At 45.8% G+C, this 20,712-nt stretch overlaps 1 protein-coding gene across 4 annotated transcripts in view; it reads right to left on the bottom strand.

Moving 5' to 3' along the window:
* The window catches only part of VPS54 (VPS54 subunit of GARP complex), a 599,465-nt gene that overhangs the window by 177,064 nt on the left and 401,689 nt on the right, over positions 1-20,712 (bottom strand). For all 4 annotated transcript variants that reach the window (XM_086927614.1, XM_086927616.1, XM_086927615.1 and 1 more), the window contains exon 19: positions 973-1,060. In XM_086927614.1, coding sequence (XP_086783740.1) covers positions 973-1,060 — 88 coding nt within the window. The remainder of the gene's footprint in view (positions 1-972; positions 1,061-20,712) is intronic.

Here is a 20,712-nt window from a genome sequence, read left to right as displayed (position 1 = left end):
ATTTCTGAAGGTACACACAGACACCATTGCTACTTTCAGCATTTCTTCACGGTTCAATATATTTTCAGAACAGGCAGTCAGAGGGTACCGTACAGCCCAACATCTTTGTGATGTTCAAAAATGTTTGTAGATTAACATCTACTGTGATCAAATGATCAAAACACTAGCTGGGTATCTCACTGAGATGGCACCAAAAGTCTTCTGAACATTTACAGAGATTTCTAACAAAAAATGTTTAAAAAATGAATAACTTTACACTGATCTATGTCCAGGCAGTCCCTTTCAGGGAAATGTAAAACAATAAAGGGTTTCACTCTAAAGTACAGTTCCATGTGTTTCCAGTCATAAAAGCATTTGAAAGTTTCACAGTCCATAACTGTCAAATCAATTCTTATTCAACAATCTATTTATGTATGCATGTATGTATGTATATAATATTACTATAACGCAAACCTAGCCAAAAGGCAGCAAAGCACAGTACAGGGTCAACTTTATTTGTCCTTTTATCATCCTTTGTTATCTGTCCTTTCTGGTATTGAGGAGTGTTTCAATTCCTTCACAGATTTGTACAAATTCATCCAAGTCTCCAGTATATTCAGCCTATGTGTGGATACAAAAACAAAGCATATTCCAACACTTCCATTTGGTAGCTTACTAATTGCCTTTTTAGAGGTTCACTGGTACAGATTTGGCTTCCTCTGCAGTTGAAATGGGGCTACTTCCAGGTCGCATTTTAACTTCTTCATGACACAATTCATTCACTTTTTCCAAAAGCAGGTTTCTTTCTCCCCCAGTCTAATGTCTCCAACAAAACCTTTTGTCTAAATTATATTATTCTACTTATCAAATTTGTACTAACAGAAATGAAATCACATTATTCATGCATTCAGTTCACTAGTACAGTTTGACTAGTGGTACGTATTACTTTAATCTAGAGCATATGAAAGTGGCTTTTACAGAAGGTACACATACCCAAGTTCTTTGTTGTTATTGTTTTTAAACCAACAACTTGCAGTGCTCCTGCACCCAGAACTAGCTGGCAGCTTCTTGAGTTAAAGTACTATGAGAGACGAAAAAATAAATTAGGAATTTTAAATCGAGGTCTGTAAAGCAATATCAAATAATAACAGCAAAAAAACTAATTGATGAACAATTATGTCATTAAGGAACAAGTTACGTATCACCATGACATGGGGCAGGAAGCAGGCCCCCAAAAAAGCGATGTGGTTAAGAGACGCAGCGTTCTGCCAGGAGCAGCTTACGGCCTTCTGGGACTTGATGCCCACTCAATCCAGACCTAGGGACTTCTGGAGCGCCTTGCAACAATACATAAGCACAAAACTGCCCCCTCCATGCCCCAATAATGACAGAAGTACTGCTTTGCCCCCTGCTTTCCTAGCCATGCATGGATAACGTGACTCTTCGCAGGACCGATAGAGCCAACTGTGCGCCTTAGGACCCTCCCTTGTTATAAGGTTAACACTATGTTATTTGAAATAGGACAATTGCGATTCAGTAGACTGTCAACAGGATCGCTTTAGATCCCTTAAGTTGCACTAAGCACTTAATGAAAATTACGAAATGTGATATGCTACATGTGGACTTTGTGAATTACGACATGTCAGAAGGATGGACTATATATAGTTCACTGCAACTGCTAGATCGCAATACATGTATGGATGAATATGAGATTCATTGTAATTGTATACAAGTTACTTACCTTCAGTAATGCTTTTTCTGGTAGAGACTTTATCTAACCACATATCTTACATAAGAGTTCTTTCAACGCGTCAGAGTGGATCTGGAAAATCATCAGCAGTACCTTTGTATGCTGGTAGGTGGCGCGGATGACTCAGCATCAACGCCGTCGGCACCAGATGTGACGTGCACAGAACCTATATAGGCGCCATCCCAGAAAACTGACATTAGTTTCTTTCATAACACATTCCGTGCCCCCAGACGCGGAGCCATGTCAGCATGGTTGTGACTGCTGAAATGAAGCTAAAGAGGGCCCTTCCAGAGATAGGTGTGCAGTTCACTTAGCGGGGAAGGAATGGTTGGTAATGGATTTGCCGTTAGATTGAGTCTCAACCAGAAAAGGCATCACAGAAGGTGTGTGACTTGTAATTCTAGAAGAGATTTGTAACTGCAGGTTCCTTACCATAGAATAGATACCCCAGCAATAACGTCCCCGGAGGAGGGGCTACAAACTGACTTAAACCAAAAAGTCTTGCAGGATCGAGTGGGCAAAATGCCCATCTCAACAGACCGGATTGTCCAGATATGAATTCTTTGTGAACACATAAAACAATGCCCACGTAGCCACCTGACCAATATCGAGGACTCCATGTCTTACTGCACCAGTTGCAGCCGTGGCTCTGATCAAGTGAGATCCAAAGCCTTCCGAAGGCCGTTTCTTTGCCAATCAGTAGCACATTTTAATGCCACGCAAAAGCCATTGAGATGGCATTCTTCTGTACAGCCATTTCCTTTTTTGTTCTGGTGAACCCAATGAAAAGCTGATCGTCCAGTCGGTGGTCCTTGGTACAATGGATATAAAAAACTAAGGGCCCTCTTTGGAGCCAAAGGATGGAGCTTCTCCTTTTTAGAGGGGGTACAAAGAATGTCAGAAGGGGGATCGTCTGACAGACGTGAAATAGATTCACCACTTTAGGTAGAAAGGCGGCAAGCGTTCGGAGACCCAGTTTGTCCTGCTAAAAGGTAGTATACAGCAGGTGAATCGAGAGGTCCTGAAGCTTGCTCACCCTCTGGACCGATATAATGAAAACCAAAATGGTTGTTTTAACAGTCAAAAGCATTAGAGGACAATTACGCATGAGCTCAAATGGAGAACAAATCAGATAGATCAAAACCAAATTTAAGTCCCACTGGGACATAATAAAGTTTCAAGAAAGGAGTCACAATTAGGGACTTTAATAGGGAGGGCTGATCCGGCAACCGTAAAAACACTGGTACAGCCGAAAAATACAAATATACCTTAACAGTGTCGAGAGCAAGGCCTTGTTGGGCCGATGATAACAAAAACAGTATTACCTCAGACAATTTGGTGTGAAGTGGGTCTGAATACCAAGCAAGAAAACTGTCCCTCCAGCAGACGTATACAGATTTTATAGAGGTACATCTGGCTGCCAGAATAACATCAACAATCTCAGGAGGAAGGTTGAAAACAGTCCACTGCTGACGCTCAATTGCCAAGCATGAAGATGGAGTGTGAGCAGGTTGGGATGCAAGACCCAGCCCAGCTGCTGTGACAGGAGATCCTACAGATGGGGCAGCCTGATCGGAGGGCGAATGTTTCTGCTCAGGAGTTTAGAATACCAGACTCTCTGTGCTCAATGACCATGGCAACTGCTATCTTTCTCTTTAATTAGCTGATCTCTCAATAGATAAGTACTTTGTCTTATTTACATTTCTTGACTTGGTTGTATATATTGTTTTTATACATAGGCCCATAGTATCTCTGGAGCTATCCCAATCTATGGAATAAACTCTTAGACTTTGTTTGCTTGTATTTCTTTGAGTACATCTTGCGTATTTCAATTGGATTGTACATCTTACTGTATTTAAATTAAATTGCAACGTTTTAGTCGTGTTAATCCTGTCATCAGAGGTAAGCCAAACTTATTAGCTCAATTATTTTGCTTGTTTGACTTATTTTATTCACAAAATGCACTTACTGGCAGCAGTTATGTTGCAGATTATGCTGTCAGATCAGCGAACGGATTTACATGTGAAGAGTCTTTCCGACTCGTTCTCGCCCCCGTCCCACACCCGGCCGATCTCTCTCGGCACCTCAGAGGTGCTCGGAGACGCGGCCAGGAAGGGTGTAAACAGCTGGGCCACTCACACACATGTTGTGTCCTTTCACTTCAGGACCTTGACGAGATTTTCAAAACACAGGCATTTGGCTGTGAAAACCCAGCAAGGGCAAGCCTGGGCACAGCAGTGAACTCCTCTATCCTCTATCAAAGTAGCTATTAAGGCTGCTATATCTAAGAAGAAGAGGAGCGCTCCTTCAGAGGAAGAGCACTTCTCACTCTCTGACATAGACAGACCCACAAACCCAAAAAACTGAGAAGACCCTAAGAAAAACAAGACATCTGAATAGGCCCAAGAACATCGGGTCTGGGACAAAAAGGGAGGTAATCCTGTCCTCCGTGAGTGGTAGGCTTAGCGCTACAAAAGACTGGGGTAGCCTCAGCGCTATAAGAAACAATGGGGTCTGCTGCTGCACAAGAGGGAGGGGTATCCTCAGCGGGACAATAGAGAACCAGGACTCACTCAGCCTGGATAATATGTTCGATGTCAATAGTAATGTTAAAGGGTTTGATGAATTAGTCTTTGACCCTGATGAGAGCTTAGACACCTTTGGGAGTCTAGACGATGATTTACAGGGCACTTCGTCCACTAAGCCAATCAAGGTCCCTTTGGGGAAGGAGATGTTCAGCCCATAAGTCATAAAACACCCATGTAGCTCTGAGTGGTGGCCACTGACTTGCATGGCAAAATTTATTAAACAGTGGGTGAGAAGACCTCTTGAAAGGCAACATCGAATTCTGATGCAGGCTGACTGCCACAGGCCAGTGATAGATACTAGAAATGTCGGACTACAAACCTAGACCCAAAATTAACATTTCTGTTTCAATCAGGTAAGGACCCAAGAAAAGGTCTAGAACTGTGCCTAAAACAGTGTCAGGACCATCGCTTGGACATATTGGGCCATTTGGCACCAAAACTGGACCTGGCTGAAGAAACAAATATCAGTCAGTCAGAAAAACTTTATTTCGCCAACACAAAGTAGGCATAAAAAGTATACTACATATAAAAAACAATCCACAACTTCACAACACGCATAAGAAAAAATCATTAGTTTAAAAACACAGATACAAGTTCATGATCATTTACACAATCATAAAATCATTTCGTTTTTATAGAAAAATAGTTTCAGATAGTTATAGATCTCTTTTTTAGTGCCAGTAATAAAAAAAGATGCTAAAGAGAAACAGATAAAAAGATCAGGAAGTAGCTGGAGATAATAAAGTGCCACACAACACTGTTTAAAATTAAGTTTTCACATAATAGGGATAATGAAACGTTTCCTTTCATTATAATAAAATTTACAGGAAAACAAAAAATGCATGTCATCCTGCGTAGATAGATTATCACATGTACCAAATGAGAGTTCAGAAACAACAAAAACATGGATAGGAGTACCCAGCATTAACGGAATATAATTTATACGAAACCTCACCAAGACATACCTATGTTGCAGATTAGTAACGAAGGTGAGATATGTTCTATTTGAGTTCGTTAATTCTATTATGGGGCACGCCAGGTAAGATTTAACTGTTGGAAGCTTAATATTTTTAATCTCCCTTTTTATATGGCGATTTGAAAGCAGTCTAGCTTTTAGGTCAGTTTTCGATACGGAATTGCAGTTGGAGGGTTCCAAGAAGAGGTAATGAAGCCCAGCCTCCTTCAATGGTATTTCGACATAAGTTAGCCAAGCTATATTACCTACTCCATCTAGTTTTAGAACAACTCTGACATTCTCTCGTGTCGAGACAAGGGACTCCTTTCGCCATATTGAGTGCCACATTAGGATAGGGGCCATTGCAATTATATCAGTTATACAAGTTCCATGTGACACTTGTAGTTGGCACATGACTGTGGTAACGAAAGGATTTTTTTTAGGAAATTATCTTCAATAAGCTGCAGTTTTGTACAGTCTTTCATGCCCCAAACAGCTGCCCCATAGGTAGCAGTAGATACAGCCTTAGCTTGGTACACTGTTTTTATAAGATCTACTGGTTTTAAACCAGTTTTTTTATAAACCTAGTTAGAGCCCCCATGTTTTTTTCCATCTGCGTTCCTCTATTAGTAATCATCTTTTCCCATTTTGTTTGAGAATCAAACATAATCTCTAAATAATTAAAGGAATCGACAACCCCCATTTTTCCCTCTTCAGTAGTGATTTGCGGATATTTTCGATATTTTGAACCTGCTTCTAAAATAAATGACTTTGAATAGTTCACTTTCCTGCTTAAATTACATATAAATTGTGTATAATCCAGGACTAGACGATGCACTGCATTACTCGTACGGGCCAAGAGTACAGCGTCGTCTGCGTATAATAAAATTGGCACTTGCACTGAATTAATATAATGGACATCTGGATTAGAACCCAACAGTGCGGATTCCACACCATTAGTATAGAGTGCAAATAAGAAGGGGGCGAGAACGCACCCCTGCCTCACGCCTCTTGCAATTTTAAATGACCTTGTGCACTCACCATTCCTCCCATAATGAGCACAGGCTGAAGCATCTGTATACAGGTCACGAATTATATTAATAATCTTAGGGTCAATGCCCATCTTCTCCATGATCTGCCACAAATATCAATGACACTGAAGCAGACCTAGAGCTCCTAAGATTTTGTAGTCAAAGAGCGGTATGCATGTTGGGCAATGCCAACATAGGCCTGATATCTAAAAGAAAGAAAGCTTGTCTTATGAGAATGAGCCCTAAATTCGCTAGATTTGCCAATAAAGAATTAGATGGCAACCTTGGGGGTCTTCTCTTCGGACAGGACTTAAGTCCTTGGGGATATATGTGTCCACCTGAAGGGCCGCTTTGAGGGGACTGGCTGCCGGCCGAGGAGGTAGAAGGCCCAAATTTGTATACCCAAAACCAGTACTCCCATGGTTTAAGGGATTATGACAGAGGCATCCAAACCTCATCAGGATTCTACTCGCAGAGAGGAAATCTAGAAAGAAGGTGAAGAGCTTGATCTCAAGGTTCAGGACTCAGAGGTAAGTTTAACAACTTGTGCTGGTTCTTCCCAAGTAAAGGTTTGGAAGGCTAAAACATTTTGTTCACGAATGAGGAGAGGTGACAAACGAAACCTGGGTTCTGAAAACGATATCAGGTTTCAAGAAAGATTACTAGGAAACCTGTATTCAGGTTTCTCAACCCCGACAGATTGCTTTTGACAAAGAGAGAATGCATTTGGTGGATGTGGAGGTTACTCAAATGTTGCAAAAAAGTCACTCAATCAATCAAGACACTTATAAAGTGCACTACATACCCGTGAGGGTCTCAAGGTGCGGGGTGGGGTGCTACTGATCGAAGAGCCAGGTCTTGAGGAGTCTTCTGAAGGCCAGTAGGTCTTGGGTCTGCCGTAGGATGGTGGAGAGGGTGTTCCAGGTCTTGGCGGCGAAGTGGGAGAAGGATCTGCCGCCGGTGGTCGTTCTTCGGATGCGTGGGACTGTCGCAATGGGGGTGTAGAAGCTGAGTCATCTGTTGAGGTATGCTGGGCCGATGTTGTGAAGAGCTTTGTGCGCGTGGAGGAGGAGCTTGAAGGTTACCCTCTTGTTGACGGGGAGCCAGTGCAGGTCTCTCAGGTGGGGTGTGATGTGGCTGCGGCGGGGGATGTCCAGGATCTGGCGTGCAGAGGCATTTTGGATGCGTTGTAGCTGTCTCAGGAGCTTGGCCGATGTTCCTGCATAGAGGGCGTTTCCGTAGTCCAGCCTGCTGGTGACGAAGGCCTGGGTGACTGTTTTTCTCGTTTCGTTGGGGATCCACTTGAAGATCCTGCGGAGCACTGGGAGGGTGTTGAAGCAGGATGAGGAGACGGCATTAAACTGCTTAGTCATGGAGAGGGTGGAGTCGAGGATGACCCCTAGGTTGCGTGCGTGGTCAGTGGGTGTCTGTGCTGTTCCCAGTGTTGTCGGCCACCAGGAGTCGTCCCAGGCTGAGGAGGTGGGGCCGAGGATGAGGACCTCCGTCTTGTCTGAGTTCAGCTTCAGTCGGCTGTTCTTCATCCATTCGGCAACGTCCTTCATTCCTTCGTGGAGGTTGGTTTTGGCAGTGTGAGGGTCTTTAGTGAGGGAGCGGAACAGTTGGGTGTTGTTGGCGTAGGAGATGATGTTGAGGTCGTGCTGTCGGGCGATGTGGGCGAGGGGTGCCATGTAGATGTTGAACAGCGTCGGGCTGAGGGAGGAGCCCTGGGGTACGCCTCAGATGTCTCGGTGGCCTTGGAGCAGAAGAGGGGGCGGTGGACGCTCTGAGTTCTGCCGGAGAAGAAGGATGTTTTCCAATCCAGGGCCTTCTCTTGGATTTCGTCATCGTCTATGAGTGTTCGTAGTGTGTGGTGGCAGACTGTGTCGAAGGCGGCTGACAGGTCCAGGAGGATGAGGGTCGCTGTTTCTCCGTTGTCGAGCAGGGTCCTGATGCCATCGGTGGCGGCGATATAGGCGGTTTCGGTGCTGTGGTTGCTGCGGAAAATGGACTGGGATGAGTCCAGGATGTTGTTCTCCTCGAGGTAGCGGGTCAGTTGCTTGTTGACGATTTTCTTGGTGACCTTCGCCGGGATCGGGAGCAGGAAGATGGGTCGGAAGTTCTTGAGGTCCTTAGGGTCCGCCTTGGATTTCTTGAGTAAGGCGTTGATCTCGGTGTGCTTCCAGCTTTCCGGGAAGGTTGCTGTCTCGAAGGCGATTTTGATTATTCTCCGGAGATGGGGTGCGATGGCTGTGCTGGCTTTGTTGAAGATGTGGTGAGGGCATGGGTCTAACGGGGATCCAGAGTGGATGTGTTCATGATCTTGCTGGTGTCCTCGTTGTTGACGCTGGTCCAGGAGAGCAGGCGGTTGGTGGTCGTGGGGGCGGTAGTTATCGGGGTGGTTGTGGCACTGAAGCTGTCGTGAATGTCGATGATCTTGCGGTGGAAGAAGGTGGCCAGTGAGTCGCACAGGTCTTGCGAAGGCGGGATGTTGTTGGGGTTGGAGCTGGGGTTGGAGAGTTCCTTCACGATATTGAAGAGCTCTTTGCTGTTGTGGGCGTTGTTATCTAGGGGGTACTTGAAGGAGGCCCTCTTGGATGCTCTGATGAGTTGATGGTGTCTGCGGGTGGCGTCCTTATGGACTGTGTGGCTGTCCGTTGATTGTTCGCGGAGCCAGTTCTTCTCCAATTTTCGGCATGTTTGTTTGGAGGCCTGGAGGTCTTTGGTGACCCAGGTGGCTCTCTTGCTGGTGTGGCTGTTGGAGGGTGACTTGAGCGGGCGAGGGTGTTGGCGCAGTCCTCGATCCATTGTCTGAGGTTGCAGGCGGCACAGTCGAGATTGGTGGAGTCGGCGGGTGGGTTCTGGGTGAGGGTGGTGGTTAGCTGGTCTTCGGTGATTTTGCTCCAGCAGCGTCGAGGCATCTGTTGAGTGCGGTGGTGCGTGGTGGGCTTCCTGAAGGTGAAGTGGATGCAGTGTTGGTCGGTCCAATGGGGTTCGGTGGTGTGGTTGAAGGAGACGTGGGGGCTTGCCGTGAAGATGGGGTCGAGCGTGTGGCCGGCGGCGTGGGTGGGTGTTGTCACGAGCTGTCTGAGTCCGAGGCTGGCGAGGTTGTCGATCAGGGTGGTGGAGTTTGCGTTGTTGTTGTTCTGGAGGTGGAAGTTCAGGTCTCCTAGGAGATGTAGTCAGTGGAGGCGAGGGCGTGCGTGTTGATGAAGTCTGCGATGGAGTCGCTGAACTGTGTTCGTGGCCCAGGGGGTTTGTAGACGAGGGTTCCTCGGAGGGGGGTGTTGGGGTCGGTGTGGATCTGGAAGTGCATGTGTTTGGCGGTGCTGAGGGTGTCGTCAGTGTTGGTCGAGACTCTGAGGGTGTTCCTGTGTACGATGGCGATTCCTCCTCCTACTCTGTTGGTACGGTCTCTGCGGGTGATCTTGTAGCCTTCCGGGATGGCTATGGCTATGGCGATGTCGATGTCGGTTGCTGAGGAGGGGTTCAACCAGGTCTCTGTTAGGAAGGTGACGTCCGGGGTGGTGGAATCGAGAATGTCCCACAGCTCGACGGGTGTTGAGGAGGATGCATTTGAGGTAGTTGGGTTCCTTGGATGGCGGTTTGGCTGGCCGGATGCTGGTGAAGCTGCAGCTCCAGCAGGTGAAGGGACCTTTGGTGCGCTTCGGGGTGGCCCGGTAGCAGGTGTGTTCTCGGCCGGTGTTGAGTGCGTGTAGGGTGCTGGCATCGTAGCTCAGTCGGGCGTCGTAGCGTCCGCAGGGACCAGGGGTTCTGGCGCTGGGCCCGGTCCAGGAGTGGACGGGCGCAGACGGGCTTGCCTTAGGCGTGCCTTTGGCGCGCCAGCGGCGCGGCCGCGCAGTGCCCACCATAATAAGGGGAGGTGGAAGGGAGGAGCAGCTGTGAGGGGGGAATGGACGAATGGGGGCGGGGCAGCAGGGGATGCAGCTGCGGTAATCGGGACCAGCGAGGGGGCGGGAGGCAAAAAACAGGCAAGACAAGCCAAGCAGGAATACAAAGCAAGAAATACAAATAACAAGTGCAGGCAAGGCTAAACAAGCAGAGAATACAATGCAGCAGATACAAAGCACAGGGCACGAAAATGCGCACAATAAAGCAGGCAGAAAAGACAAACCTAAGGCATCCACTGGCCACCCGTGATGAGGTGCGTGTGGTAGCCTGCGGGTGGAGGTGGGCCTCGAACTCAGCAGCAGCTGGGTCCTGGACACGGCGCAGTCGGGTGGAGCTACGTGGCGTGGGGGGCGACATCCCTACAACAGCATCAAATGATGGGTTTGGGAGTGTCATCTTTCAGGTGAAAAAGAAAGACAAGGGATGGGGCCTAGTAATACATCTAAGAGACCTAAATAAATATTTGGTTTAATGTAACTTCAAGATGGAGGGAATCCATCTTTTACAGGATATCCTTCAGGAAAAAGATTGGCTAGTAAAACTGGATTTCAAAGATGTGCATTTCACGATTCCTATGGAAATGGAATCACAGAAGTATCTCCAGTTCTAATGGAAAGGTGTGGTATACAAGTTTTGCTGTCTTCCATTTGGTTTATCCTCTGTTTCTTGGTGCTTTACTAGTGTTCTAAGACCTGTAGTAGCCTTTCTTAGACCGAGAAGAATTTGGTTAATAATATTTTGGATGACATTCTGTTGATGGGTCCAATAACAACAGAGTTACTGGAACATTTATGTATGACAAGGGAACTTATAAAGAGCCTAGGATTCAATGTGAATGTGGAAAATTCAGTTTCGAGTCAGTCCTTGGAGTTTCTAGGCTTTTAAGTAGATACTCTACGAACCCAGTTACATTTGCCTCAGAAACAGATAAAGATAAGGAAAGAGGTTAGATATATTTTAGGAAATGAGGTTTAATACTCAGGGACTTAGCAAGGACTATTGGTCTCCTGTCCTCATCGATCCAAGCAGTTTCTTCAGGCCCCCTGTATTACAGAGCCCTTCAGAGGTTAAAGACAGTTGGGTTGCGAAAAGGTCTATGGTATGCGGATTCAATACGTTTGTCCCCGGAAGCTCGAACAGACATGGAGTGGTGGTTGAACAGCCTAGAAAGTTGGAATGGCAAAGATATTTTTGGAAATGTGCCAGAATTTATAATCGAGACAGTGGCCAGTTTTTTGGGCTGGAGGGCCCACCTGAACAACCTAGACGGGGAAGATGGTCAAGTCAGGAAAGTTTATTACACATAAATTGCTTAGAATTGATGGCTGGGCTAAATGGTTTGAAGAGCCTCAAAGTCCATTTGGCGAAAAGCGTGGTGCTGATTCGCATGGATAATGTTACTGCGGTTTCCTATATCAATCAACTGGGAGGTTTGAAGTCAAAGCAGTTAGCAATTCAAGCAAAGGACATATGGTATTTCTGTTGGGAACGCAAGATTAATTTGTCAGCAGGTCACATTAAAGGGAAGCAGAATCAGAGAGCAGACTGGAATTCACATAATCTCAGAGATTTCCACGATTGGCAGTTGAACCCAGAGATTTCCAGAAAAGTACAAGCTCTTTCGGGTCCAACAGAATTAGATCTCTTTGCTTGCAGACTCACATGTCAAGTGGCAAGGTATTTTAGTTGGAGACCGGACCCAGAAGCCTTAGAAGTGGATGCCTTAGTTCAGGATTGGTTTGTGGACAGGGCTTATGTGTTCCCGCCATTTGCTGTGATCCAGTAGAATTTTGAAAGGTTAGGAAGGAGGGATGCAAGTTAGTGCTAGTCACCCACTTTTGCACTTCGCACGTTTGGCTGTATGGGGTAATGGAATTTGCAGAGGAAGAACTCTGTCATATAGCGGTACATCAGGGTTTAGTGGTAGGCCCAAATGGAGAGGAGCATCATTTAGTAGTAGAAGAAAGCTGAATTTTCTTATTTGGAAGATATCAGGGGCTCGAGAAGATATCCGGCCTTTTAGGACAGGCTAAGAAGTAACTGGACAAGTCATGGGCACCAAGTACTAGGAAGAGATACAAGGTGGTTTGATGGAGATGGTTCTGTTGGTGCATGGAAAGGGGTCTGGATTATGTAGCCGAATTATTTCTGGCTGATCTATCTTGTAGACCATTAGTTGCCTTGGATCAGGCATTTCGGCTGGCCATGCCCTGGTAAGTGACATCATGGTTGGAAGCGACCCCTCAATCAGGGTAGACAGGCCAATAAAGAGGGGAGGGGGAGTGGCGCCTATTTACAGGGAAAAGTTTGAAGCCACCTTTTGACCTGCCCCCACTCCGTACTATGAAGCATTGCAGTTTACCTTAACAGCAAATGCTAATAAAACCTTTAAGGGCTTACTTCTCTACCGCCCCCAGGTGCCAGAAGTGTGTCTTCCAACCATCTAGATATTCTCATGGAAGCCTTCCTAGCCACAGATGAGTTTACGATTCTGGGCAATTTTAATATGTATCTGGAAGACAAGGGGGATAAAGACATCAATTCGCTACTAGAGACACTGGGAACACTAGGCCTAACTCAACTAGTGCTTGAGCCCACCCAAGAGGCAGGGCACACACTCGACTGCATTTTTTACATCTGTAACAGGCCTAAAAATAAACGCCATTCACCCTCTCACGTCGACAGACCACTCCTTAATCATATTTAATTACAATATACCAAAGTCCAGAAAAGAGGAGGGGTTGAATCTCAATTATCAACGTATAAAGCATGGAACAAGGCTGATAAAACCACGCTTCGCTTCCGACTGGATAGAGCACGACCTCTGTTAAATGTGGCCCCAGATCTAGCAGTTACCCAATATACTAACTGGCTTAATGAAACAATTGAGGCCACAGTACCCACTGGAAAGATTTCAAGGAACCGCACCCCACCTTCAGCCCCCTGGTTTACTGAGGCTTTAGGCCTGGAAAAACAAAATATTGCAGACTGGATAGACGTTGGAGAACTAAATATGATTTGACAGACAAAGGCATTTATAAAGCGGCCCTAATTCACTACAAACACTGCTGGTCACAGAGAAAAAAGCATGTTTCACGAGGCACATTGTAAATGTTAAGAACTCTGCTAAGGATCTGTTCGGAGTAGTAGAGAAACTTTCCTCTCTGCCAAAGAAAAAATGCACCAAGAACAACAATAGCTTTTATGTGGTAATTGCGGACGCTTTTAGAAACAAAGTAAAGGATATCTATGACTCTTTTGAAATGGTCTTCACAATAGTTCCTATTGACTTACGTCCATGCTCAGATCCCAGTGATGAGATTATTCACAGCTTCACGCTGGTTAATATGGAATTCGGGGAAAAACATATCATTGAAATTAAATCCGGATCTCCTCTAGATCAGTGTCCCCCCACTTTTTTTGAAAGAGTTAGTAAAGTAGGTTAGCCCGGTATGCACAGGCATTTTTAACAATACATTCACGTCTGGAACCTTCCCATCCATATGGAAGGATGCATCAATACTGCCTCTGTTAAAAAAAAAAACCAATCTAAATGAGTCTGACCCCAACAACTATCGGCCGATATTCAGACTACCACTCCCGGGAAAAAGTAGTGGAGAAAATTATGAATAGGCAGTTATCACAGTTTATACAAGGAAATGACTTGCTCGATCCCTCCCAGTTTGGTTTTCGCCCAGAACACACTACAGAAACAGCACTAATCAGGGCCACGAGGAGATCAGGAAGGTGATGGATAAGGGGGCGCGCTGCTGCTCTCATCCTTCTTGATCTCTCGGTGGCCTTCAATGCAGTGGATCATATCTTACTGTTAGTGCGGCTGGAATTGCTAGGGGTGAAGGGCCTGGCACTAGCCCTGCTGTCCTCCTTTCTTAAAGATAGGAGACAAACGGTGGCACTAGTCCAGTCTAAATCAACACCCTATGTCCTCCCTTGCGGGATCCCGCAGGGTTCATCTCTCAGTCTGACACTTTTTAACATTTATGCTTCAGAACTAGCCCGGTTAATCCAATATTTCGGTTTTAGTCTTGCGTTATACACCAATGACACCCAGTTGGTTGTGGCGGCGTATAAAGGGCAAGCCTCCCCATCAATGCAGTTTCAAAACTGTATGGTGGAAATACATAGATGGATGGGTGACCCCTGCCTCAGGCTTTATTCTGGGAAAGCCGAAGTAGTGATCTTTGGGAATTTGCAACCCAGATGGGATGACCATTGGTGGTCGGCGGAGATGGGGAAACTACCATACCCAGTTCAGAAGGCAAAAAACCCGGGAGTACTGATCGATAATAAACTCACTTTATCTCAGCAGACCAATGCCATTGTATCTACCTCCCACTTTCTGATCAAAAACCAGAAGTTCTTACCATACATTTCTGACGACTTCAAAAAGACAATGGTGACTACCCTGGTGCAGACTAAGCTAGACTACTGAAATGGACTCAAACTAAATATGCAGAAGCAATATTTAAAAAAGCTCCAGATGATCCAAACCGCATCTGCAAGACGTCTACGAAATATTCCTAAATATGAGACAGTAACTGAGTAAATCCGAAGACTTCACTGGCTCCCGGTGGCACAGCGCATTAAGTTCAAGGTGCTATGCCTAACCTATAAGGCCTCGAGCAACACCGGACCAATGTATCTTAAGAAGCTTTTCTCCTGGTATCATCCAGCCAGACAACTGCCTTCTTCAGATGCTAGACTTATGGAGGTTCCAAGGATCCGGACCTCATGCTGGGGAGGCCGCAGTATCTCTTGCGGAACGGCAACATTTTGGAATAAATTACCTTTCGCTATTAGAAATGCTGGTTCACTTACCACCTTTAGAAGGGACCTCAAAACATGGCTTTTTCAAAACTAATTGCTTCGACTAAGGCTACTTCTGTCTCAGCACCATGACACATCTGGGTATTCATGTGCTCAATACGTTTTATTAACATTAACATGTGGACTGATGATGGACCTAAGACTTAAGAGACAGCTTAATGTTTGCTAGGCTTCCTAATAGGAGGCTAATTTAGTATTCAAACTCTTTGACTCATGGCCCGGTAATTGTTACATCTCTTTGAGACAGGTTTCCTAGAAATTGGCAACTCTTCCCTGTTTAATATCTTTCAGAATTGTTTCAGATGTTAAACTTTTAGAGATTTGTAACATAATTTATTCATCAGATGGTGTACATTTTGGTATTTGCAAGAGAACAAGGAATATGTCTGGTCATGTTTTCTATCCTTCATTCTAGGATTCCAAAACTGTGTGTGGTAAGTTGCATGAAGGTTTATGAGCATAGAATGCTAGAATTTAGACATGATGGTGACAGTCAACTATTAAGACCCTATGTGAAACCACATAAGCAGCATCTAGCGTCTCAATAGCTATTTGGATTAGAGCAGTAATAAGTGTGGCGGGCATATAGTTATCAAAATTTGGTGCTCATTCAGGAAAAGGTGCAATGGCCAGTAAAGTATTCTGGGCCGGCGGTACTCTTTCTGAGATCTTAAAAGCAGCAGATTGGTTGAATGCCAGCACCTTTGCAAATTTCAATTTGAGACTGTGATACATATAAGCAACATAGTTATGGAAAGGTTTAAACATGCATAATGATAGCCTCCAGACATGTAATGAAATGAAGATTCTCCAATTAACATGCAGAGAGAATCTTGATTTCATTAAAGACAAGGGAGACTATCATTATCCCACTCACCTCACCCTATGTTTTTTCCATACGGGTCAGGGGAGCAAAATGATAGAAAAATATGAAGAAGGTAGATTTGTCTATTTAATTTTTTTTATTTAAAAACTCCCAAAGCATTGGTCTTTACCATCCTACTCATAGGAAATTAGCATTAATTTATCGTGCTTTCTGTAGGAAACAGTTAACCACTTCGACGCTATTGACGAAACCGTTCCGTCACGCCCCTCGGGTGGGCTGTGCTCATGACGAAACGGTTCCATCACGGCCCGCTCGCCGCGCCTGCGCGGCGCGTTTCATTAAGAGGGCGGGGCCGTGACGGAACCCTTCCGTCACAAGCACAGCTCACCCGCGAGCCGTGACGGAACGGTTCCGTCACCCGCGCAGGTGAGACGCGACCCCCGCGACCTTTAGCGCTGCGGCGGAATAGCCGCCGCAGCGAAGGTGTTAATGATTGGACTTGTTTCAGATATTCGAGTTCTTTCACGTTCAAGTTTTTCTTCGTGTTGCAGCCTACAAAGAGGAAAATAGTGGTTTGCAATTTGCATGGTCATATACTGTACTATGATTCCAGGATGGAATAATTTATAATGTGTGTACGTTCTTTAAAGGGCTGCATGTCACGGCAGCAATAAAGGTTTATGTAAAATATTAGCATCTGTTGCCTTTAATGAAATCAAGATTCTCCCTGAATGTTAAATGGAGGATTGTCATTCCACTCTAAGCAAATGCATTTCCTTGGGAGAGCCGCTTTGGCAACTCCAACAAGAAAAAGTGCAGACAATACACAGTCTCAGTAGGGGCGATTAAGCAACATTCTCCCTATTCATGGAAGAGACATTACTTCCAGGTGTAGATGGCATTCATAATTCGTTAGGTGCAGACAGCCGAGTCTGTCTCCCTTGGCTTGCGGAGATCCCACCATGTGTTGTACGACCAGGAATATGTCCTGATGTTCCAGCCATGTGGAGGAGGTGCGGGACCTCATGGAACAGGCTCCACAACTCCACCCTACATCCAGCTTGTAGCAGTACCACATAGCGGCAGTGGTCTCTGTCATCATAGCCTAAATGTACTGGACTGTCCGCACTGGAGGGTAGGTGCAAAGCTTAAGTGTCCAGAAGCGCTTCGATGAAAGGGAGCTTTCGAGGAGAAGTCAGTTGTGACTTTGGTATGTTGATAGTCAATCCCAAAGTATGTAGAAGGTTTGCTGTAGTTTGGTGGTGGGTGACGACTGCCTGGGGCTAGCCCCAACAGTCCGTCATCAAGGTAGAGAAAGGCTGGAACCCTAAACCTCTGAAGATGAGCAGCAACCACTGCCATCACTTTTATGAATACCTGGGGTGCAAAGGGGAGCAAAGAAAATTGAAATTACTCCGAGCCCGCCATGAACATAAGTTAGAGTCTATGGGCCTGGGAGACAGGGATGTGGAAGGAAGCTCTTGCAGGTCGAACGCCACCATCCAGTCTCCAGGGTCTAATGGAAACAGGACTAGGGAAAGTGTAAGCATTTTGAGCCAGTCTTTTTTCAGGAAGTTGTTGAGAGAGTGAAGGTCGAGAATAGGGCAGAGGGCTTAGTCATTTTATGGTACCAGAAAGTACTGGCAGTAGCAATCATGAGGACAGATGTTCCCTCAGACAGCCATTGCACTGATGGTGACATGGAGGGGCAGAGTTGAAATAAAAGGGACGGCATAACCCTGCTGAACTATCTGCAACTTCAAATTTTTCTGAGGTGACTTTCTCTCACTCTGGTAAGAAGTGCCAGATCCTGCCTCATACCGGATGGTGGTGCGACGAAGAAGACACAATAAAGAGGTTTGAATGGGGCAACGTATTGAAGAACATGGCCATACGGTGTTCCTTGTTGACCAAGAGGTTTGTGGGAAGATTTGCCATGACCAGCAAAGGGCTGGGAAGCCTGCTGGCCCTGTGGGTATGGTTGATACAGGCGGTCGGAAGGCCTTTGCCATAGCCACAGAAAAATCCACAACAGACGGAGAATTTAGCTACATCCGGGCTATCAAGCATGGTTAGTGTAAGAATTGCCCGAGCCCCTTCTGGGACCATGGGCAGCACCTGTCCTACCGAGTCCCAGATATGTGCAATACTGTTAAGACTTTCTCTGAACTGGATGCAGGAAATCACACCGCATGTTGTCTGTAGCCTCCCCAAAGGGCCACCATTAAAGTGTGTCCACATCCTCTCATCTCCTGCACACATGCATGCAGGGTCAGGGAGACATGTTCAAACACTTCTTCTACATTCTGACGGTGGGTACGTACATTTGTGGTACACCACCTACTCTGTTATTATGGTATGGTCTCAGGAACTTGGTGTGATTTCAGTCTCTAAGGTTTCTAGAGTGATGTTTCAATCTGAAGAATGGCTCTTTGAGTTACAATCTGATGCTGCGTCCTCTATGTATTTTCACAGTTCTGTGTCATTTCTTACGGTGTCAAAGTCTGTCATCCTCATTTTACAGTGCTACCATCAAATCAATTAAAATGCACGTGTTAGAGACATAACCTATTTTTAATTAGCAAGAGCCTTTGTCCTGTCTTTTGCATGTGAACTTGTTGCATCATTTCATGTGGGACCTTCTGAAGGATCAGATCTCAGTCTTCCTTATGAATTTCCTAGCTCACCCAGCTCTACCCCTCATGCAAGATGAATGCCAGGGAAAAGCAGTATCACAGAAGGTACATTGCATGTTTATAAGCCTGTTTAGTGTAACAAATACTAAAAAAATATGTGGACATATACCTGACTGGACTGGCCTAAACCGGAATCCCAGGTTAGTGTTTAATGCATGGTTGTTTTCTTCACACACATAGCCTTGGGTGCAGTGCGCAAAGACCTCACGCTGCCGCACACAGATCAAAAACATGAGAGGGAACATTGTCTGTTAGTTGTGATGAACTGCCACCCAATGAGGAAATATCGGATCTTGCCATCGCCAGTGAGGCTATGTACTGGAAGGTACACAGTAAAGCCGTTTTACGATTGTGCTGCTGGAGGTGCGGTGGACCGAGATGCACATTGTTCCTGCTGTCCTCATTGTCTTTGACAGCCATAGCCTGTGCCCTTAAAGGTCTGAGAAGACAGGTGTGCTGAAGTGATCTGGAGTTAATGGATGCAAAGACCTCTACTGTAGCCACTAAGATGGCAAAATTGTTTGTTGAATTTGGCCTGTGGGAGCAGAGAGGCACAAGGAACATGTAGTGGATCGCCTAGCCTTCAAACGCACCAAGACAGAGTATGATTTGTCACCAAAAAGACATGTCCATTGAAGATGCCTAGCCCTTCCGGAAGAAGCCTGTCGGCCACATCCAGGTGTGGTGCTGTAGAGCAGACAATCAGTCATGTCCAGTCCTGAGTATATCGCACATTTTGTGTATCACCATTGTCCTGGTTAGCCTGTGTAAGATCCGGCTAAAAGTCACCTGGACCAGCTGGTAAACCCTGAGCCACCTATATTCTACAGGGCATGGGACTAATGGCCAAGGATTCAATTGGTATTAGCGATCTTAAAACAAGGCTTGTGCAGGAGAAAATCATTGGGCCAAACATCTATTTCTTTGGACTGACGGTGAAGAAGGAGTCGTAGCGAAGGCATAGGAGTTGACCCTGCTGGTGGACACCTGTAATACTACATTTCCCAGAGTTGGACAGTGTGTTAGGCAGGCAGGAGCAGCAGGAGCAGGATGGCAACTGGATTGTTTTTTATTAATGGGCAGCTCTGAACAGGGCTTAGTTGAAGTGCCCAGAAGGGTGTCAGTAAGTGTCTGAAATGATAGCAGTGGCTCAGTGGGTGTCTGGCCGGGTTGCAGAACATTTGCCAATGCATTAGTTTTCACTTCCGTGGTTGACAATTTTAGATCTAACATCTCAACAGTACTTCTCATAATGACTGTAAAAGAGGTATTTTCTCTGTAGCAGGACCCAAGGGAAGGCACAAGGCCAGTATAAAGCCCACTGGCATCCTGATGCTCCTCATACTGTTAGTTTTTGTCACACTGGGGGAACATAATCGTTCCTGTAATCATAGATATCAAACTCCGAATCAGTGCCAAAAATAATATGTAAAGTCTGGTCCCTACAATGTGATTCTAGCAAGTATCAGAATCGGAGGGGTTGCCAAGACATATCACAGAGGTTGGCGTGGGGAGGGACTTTGGTCATGGCAGGTTCAATTTGGAGTCATATAGCACTATAGGCTGTATATCCTGATCCGTAGTCAATACGAGCAGAATCGCCGCAGGTGACAGCGTTGGATTCCTAGCGAACACCGGTGTCAGTGCTGAATTCGATATGGGTCCAAGAGGCACAGGAGGTACAGAGGGCAGACCTGCCGGTGGATGTCTGACTGGAGACCCCTGCGGATCCTTAGCGCCTGAAGATGACCCTGAATGAGTTGGTAAAGTGCCAAAAAGTGAGCTGCATGGCCTCTCTTAAGGCCTCTACTTGCTATGAAATTGCCAATGGCCCAGAAATGTGGGGGGCTTTGGGACAGGACTTGGAATTGGCTCCGATGGAGTTCGGGAGCGAGCCCGGGAGATAGGCTGGTGCTCTCACGACCTCTCTGGAGTTTGAGAGTGACAGGGTAGGCCATTTCCCACTTGGATTTTGTGTGCTATTTCTCCAACTTAGCTGAAGACTACGACTGCGACAACCACCTACTCCAGTTACGACTTAAGAAGTGGAAATGGAACCTTTTTATTGACAGGTCACGATGTGCAGTCTTCTTGTGTTTGGTAATGTACAGTTTTGGCTAGCATTCCCAT

This window comes from Lissotriton vulgaris, chromosome 6 (genome assembly GCF_964263255.1).
Source record: "Lissotriton vulgaris chromosome 6, aLisVul1.2, whole genome shotgun sequence".
Taxonomy (NCBI): Eukaryota; Metazoa; Chordata; class Amphibia; order Caudata; family Salamandridae; genus Lissotriton; species Lissotriton vulgaris.
Note: the sequence above shows the minus strand (reverse complement) of the source record. Positions and strands in the feature narration are given on the sequence as shown.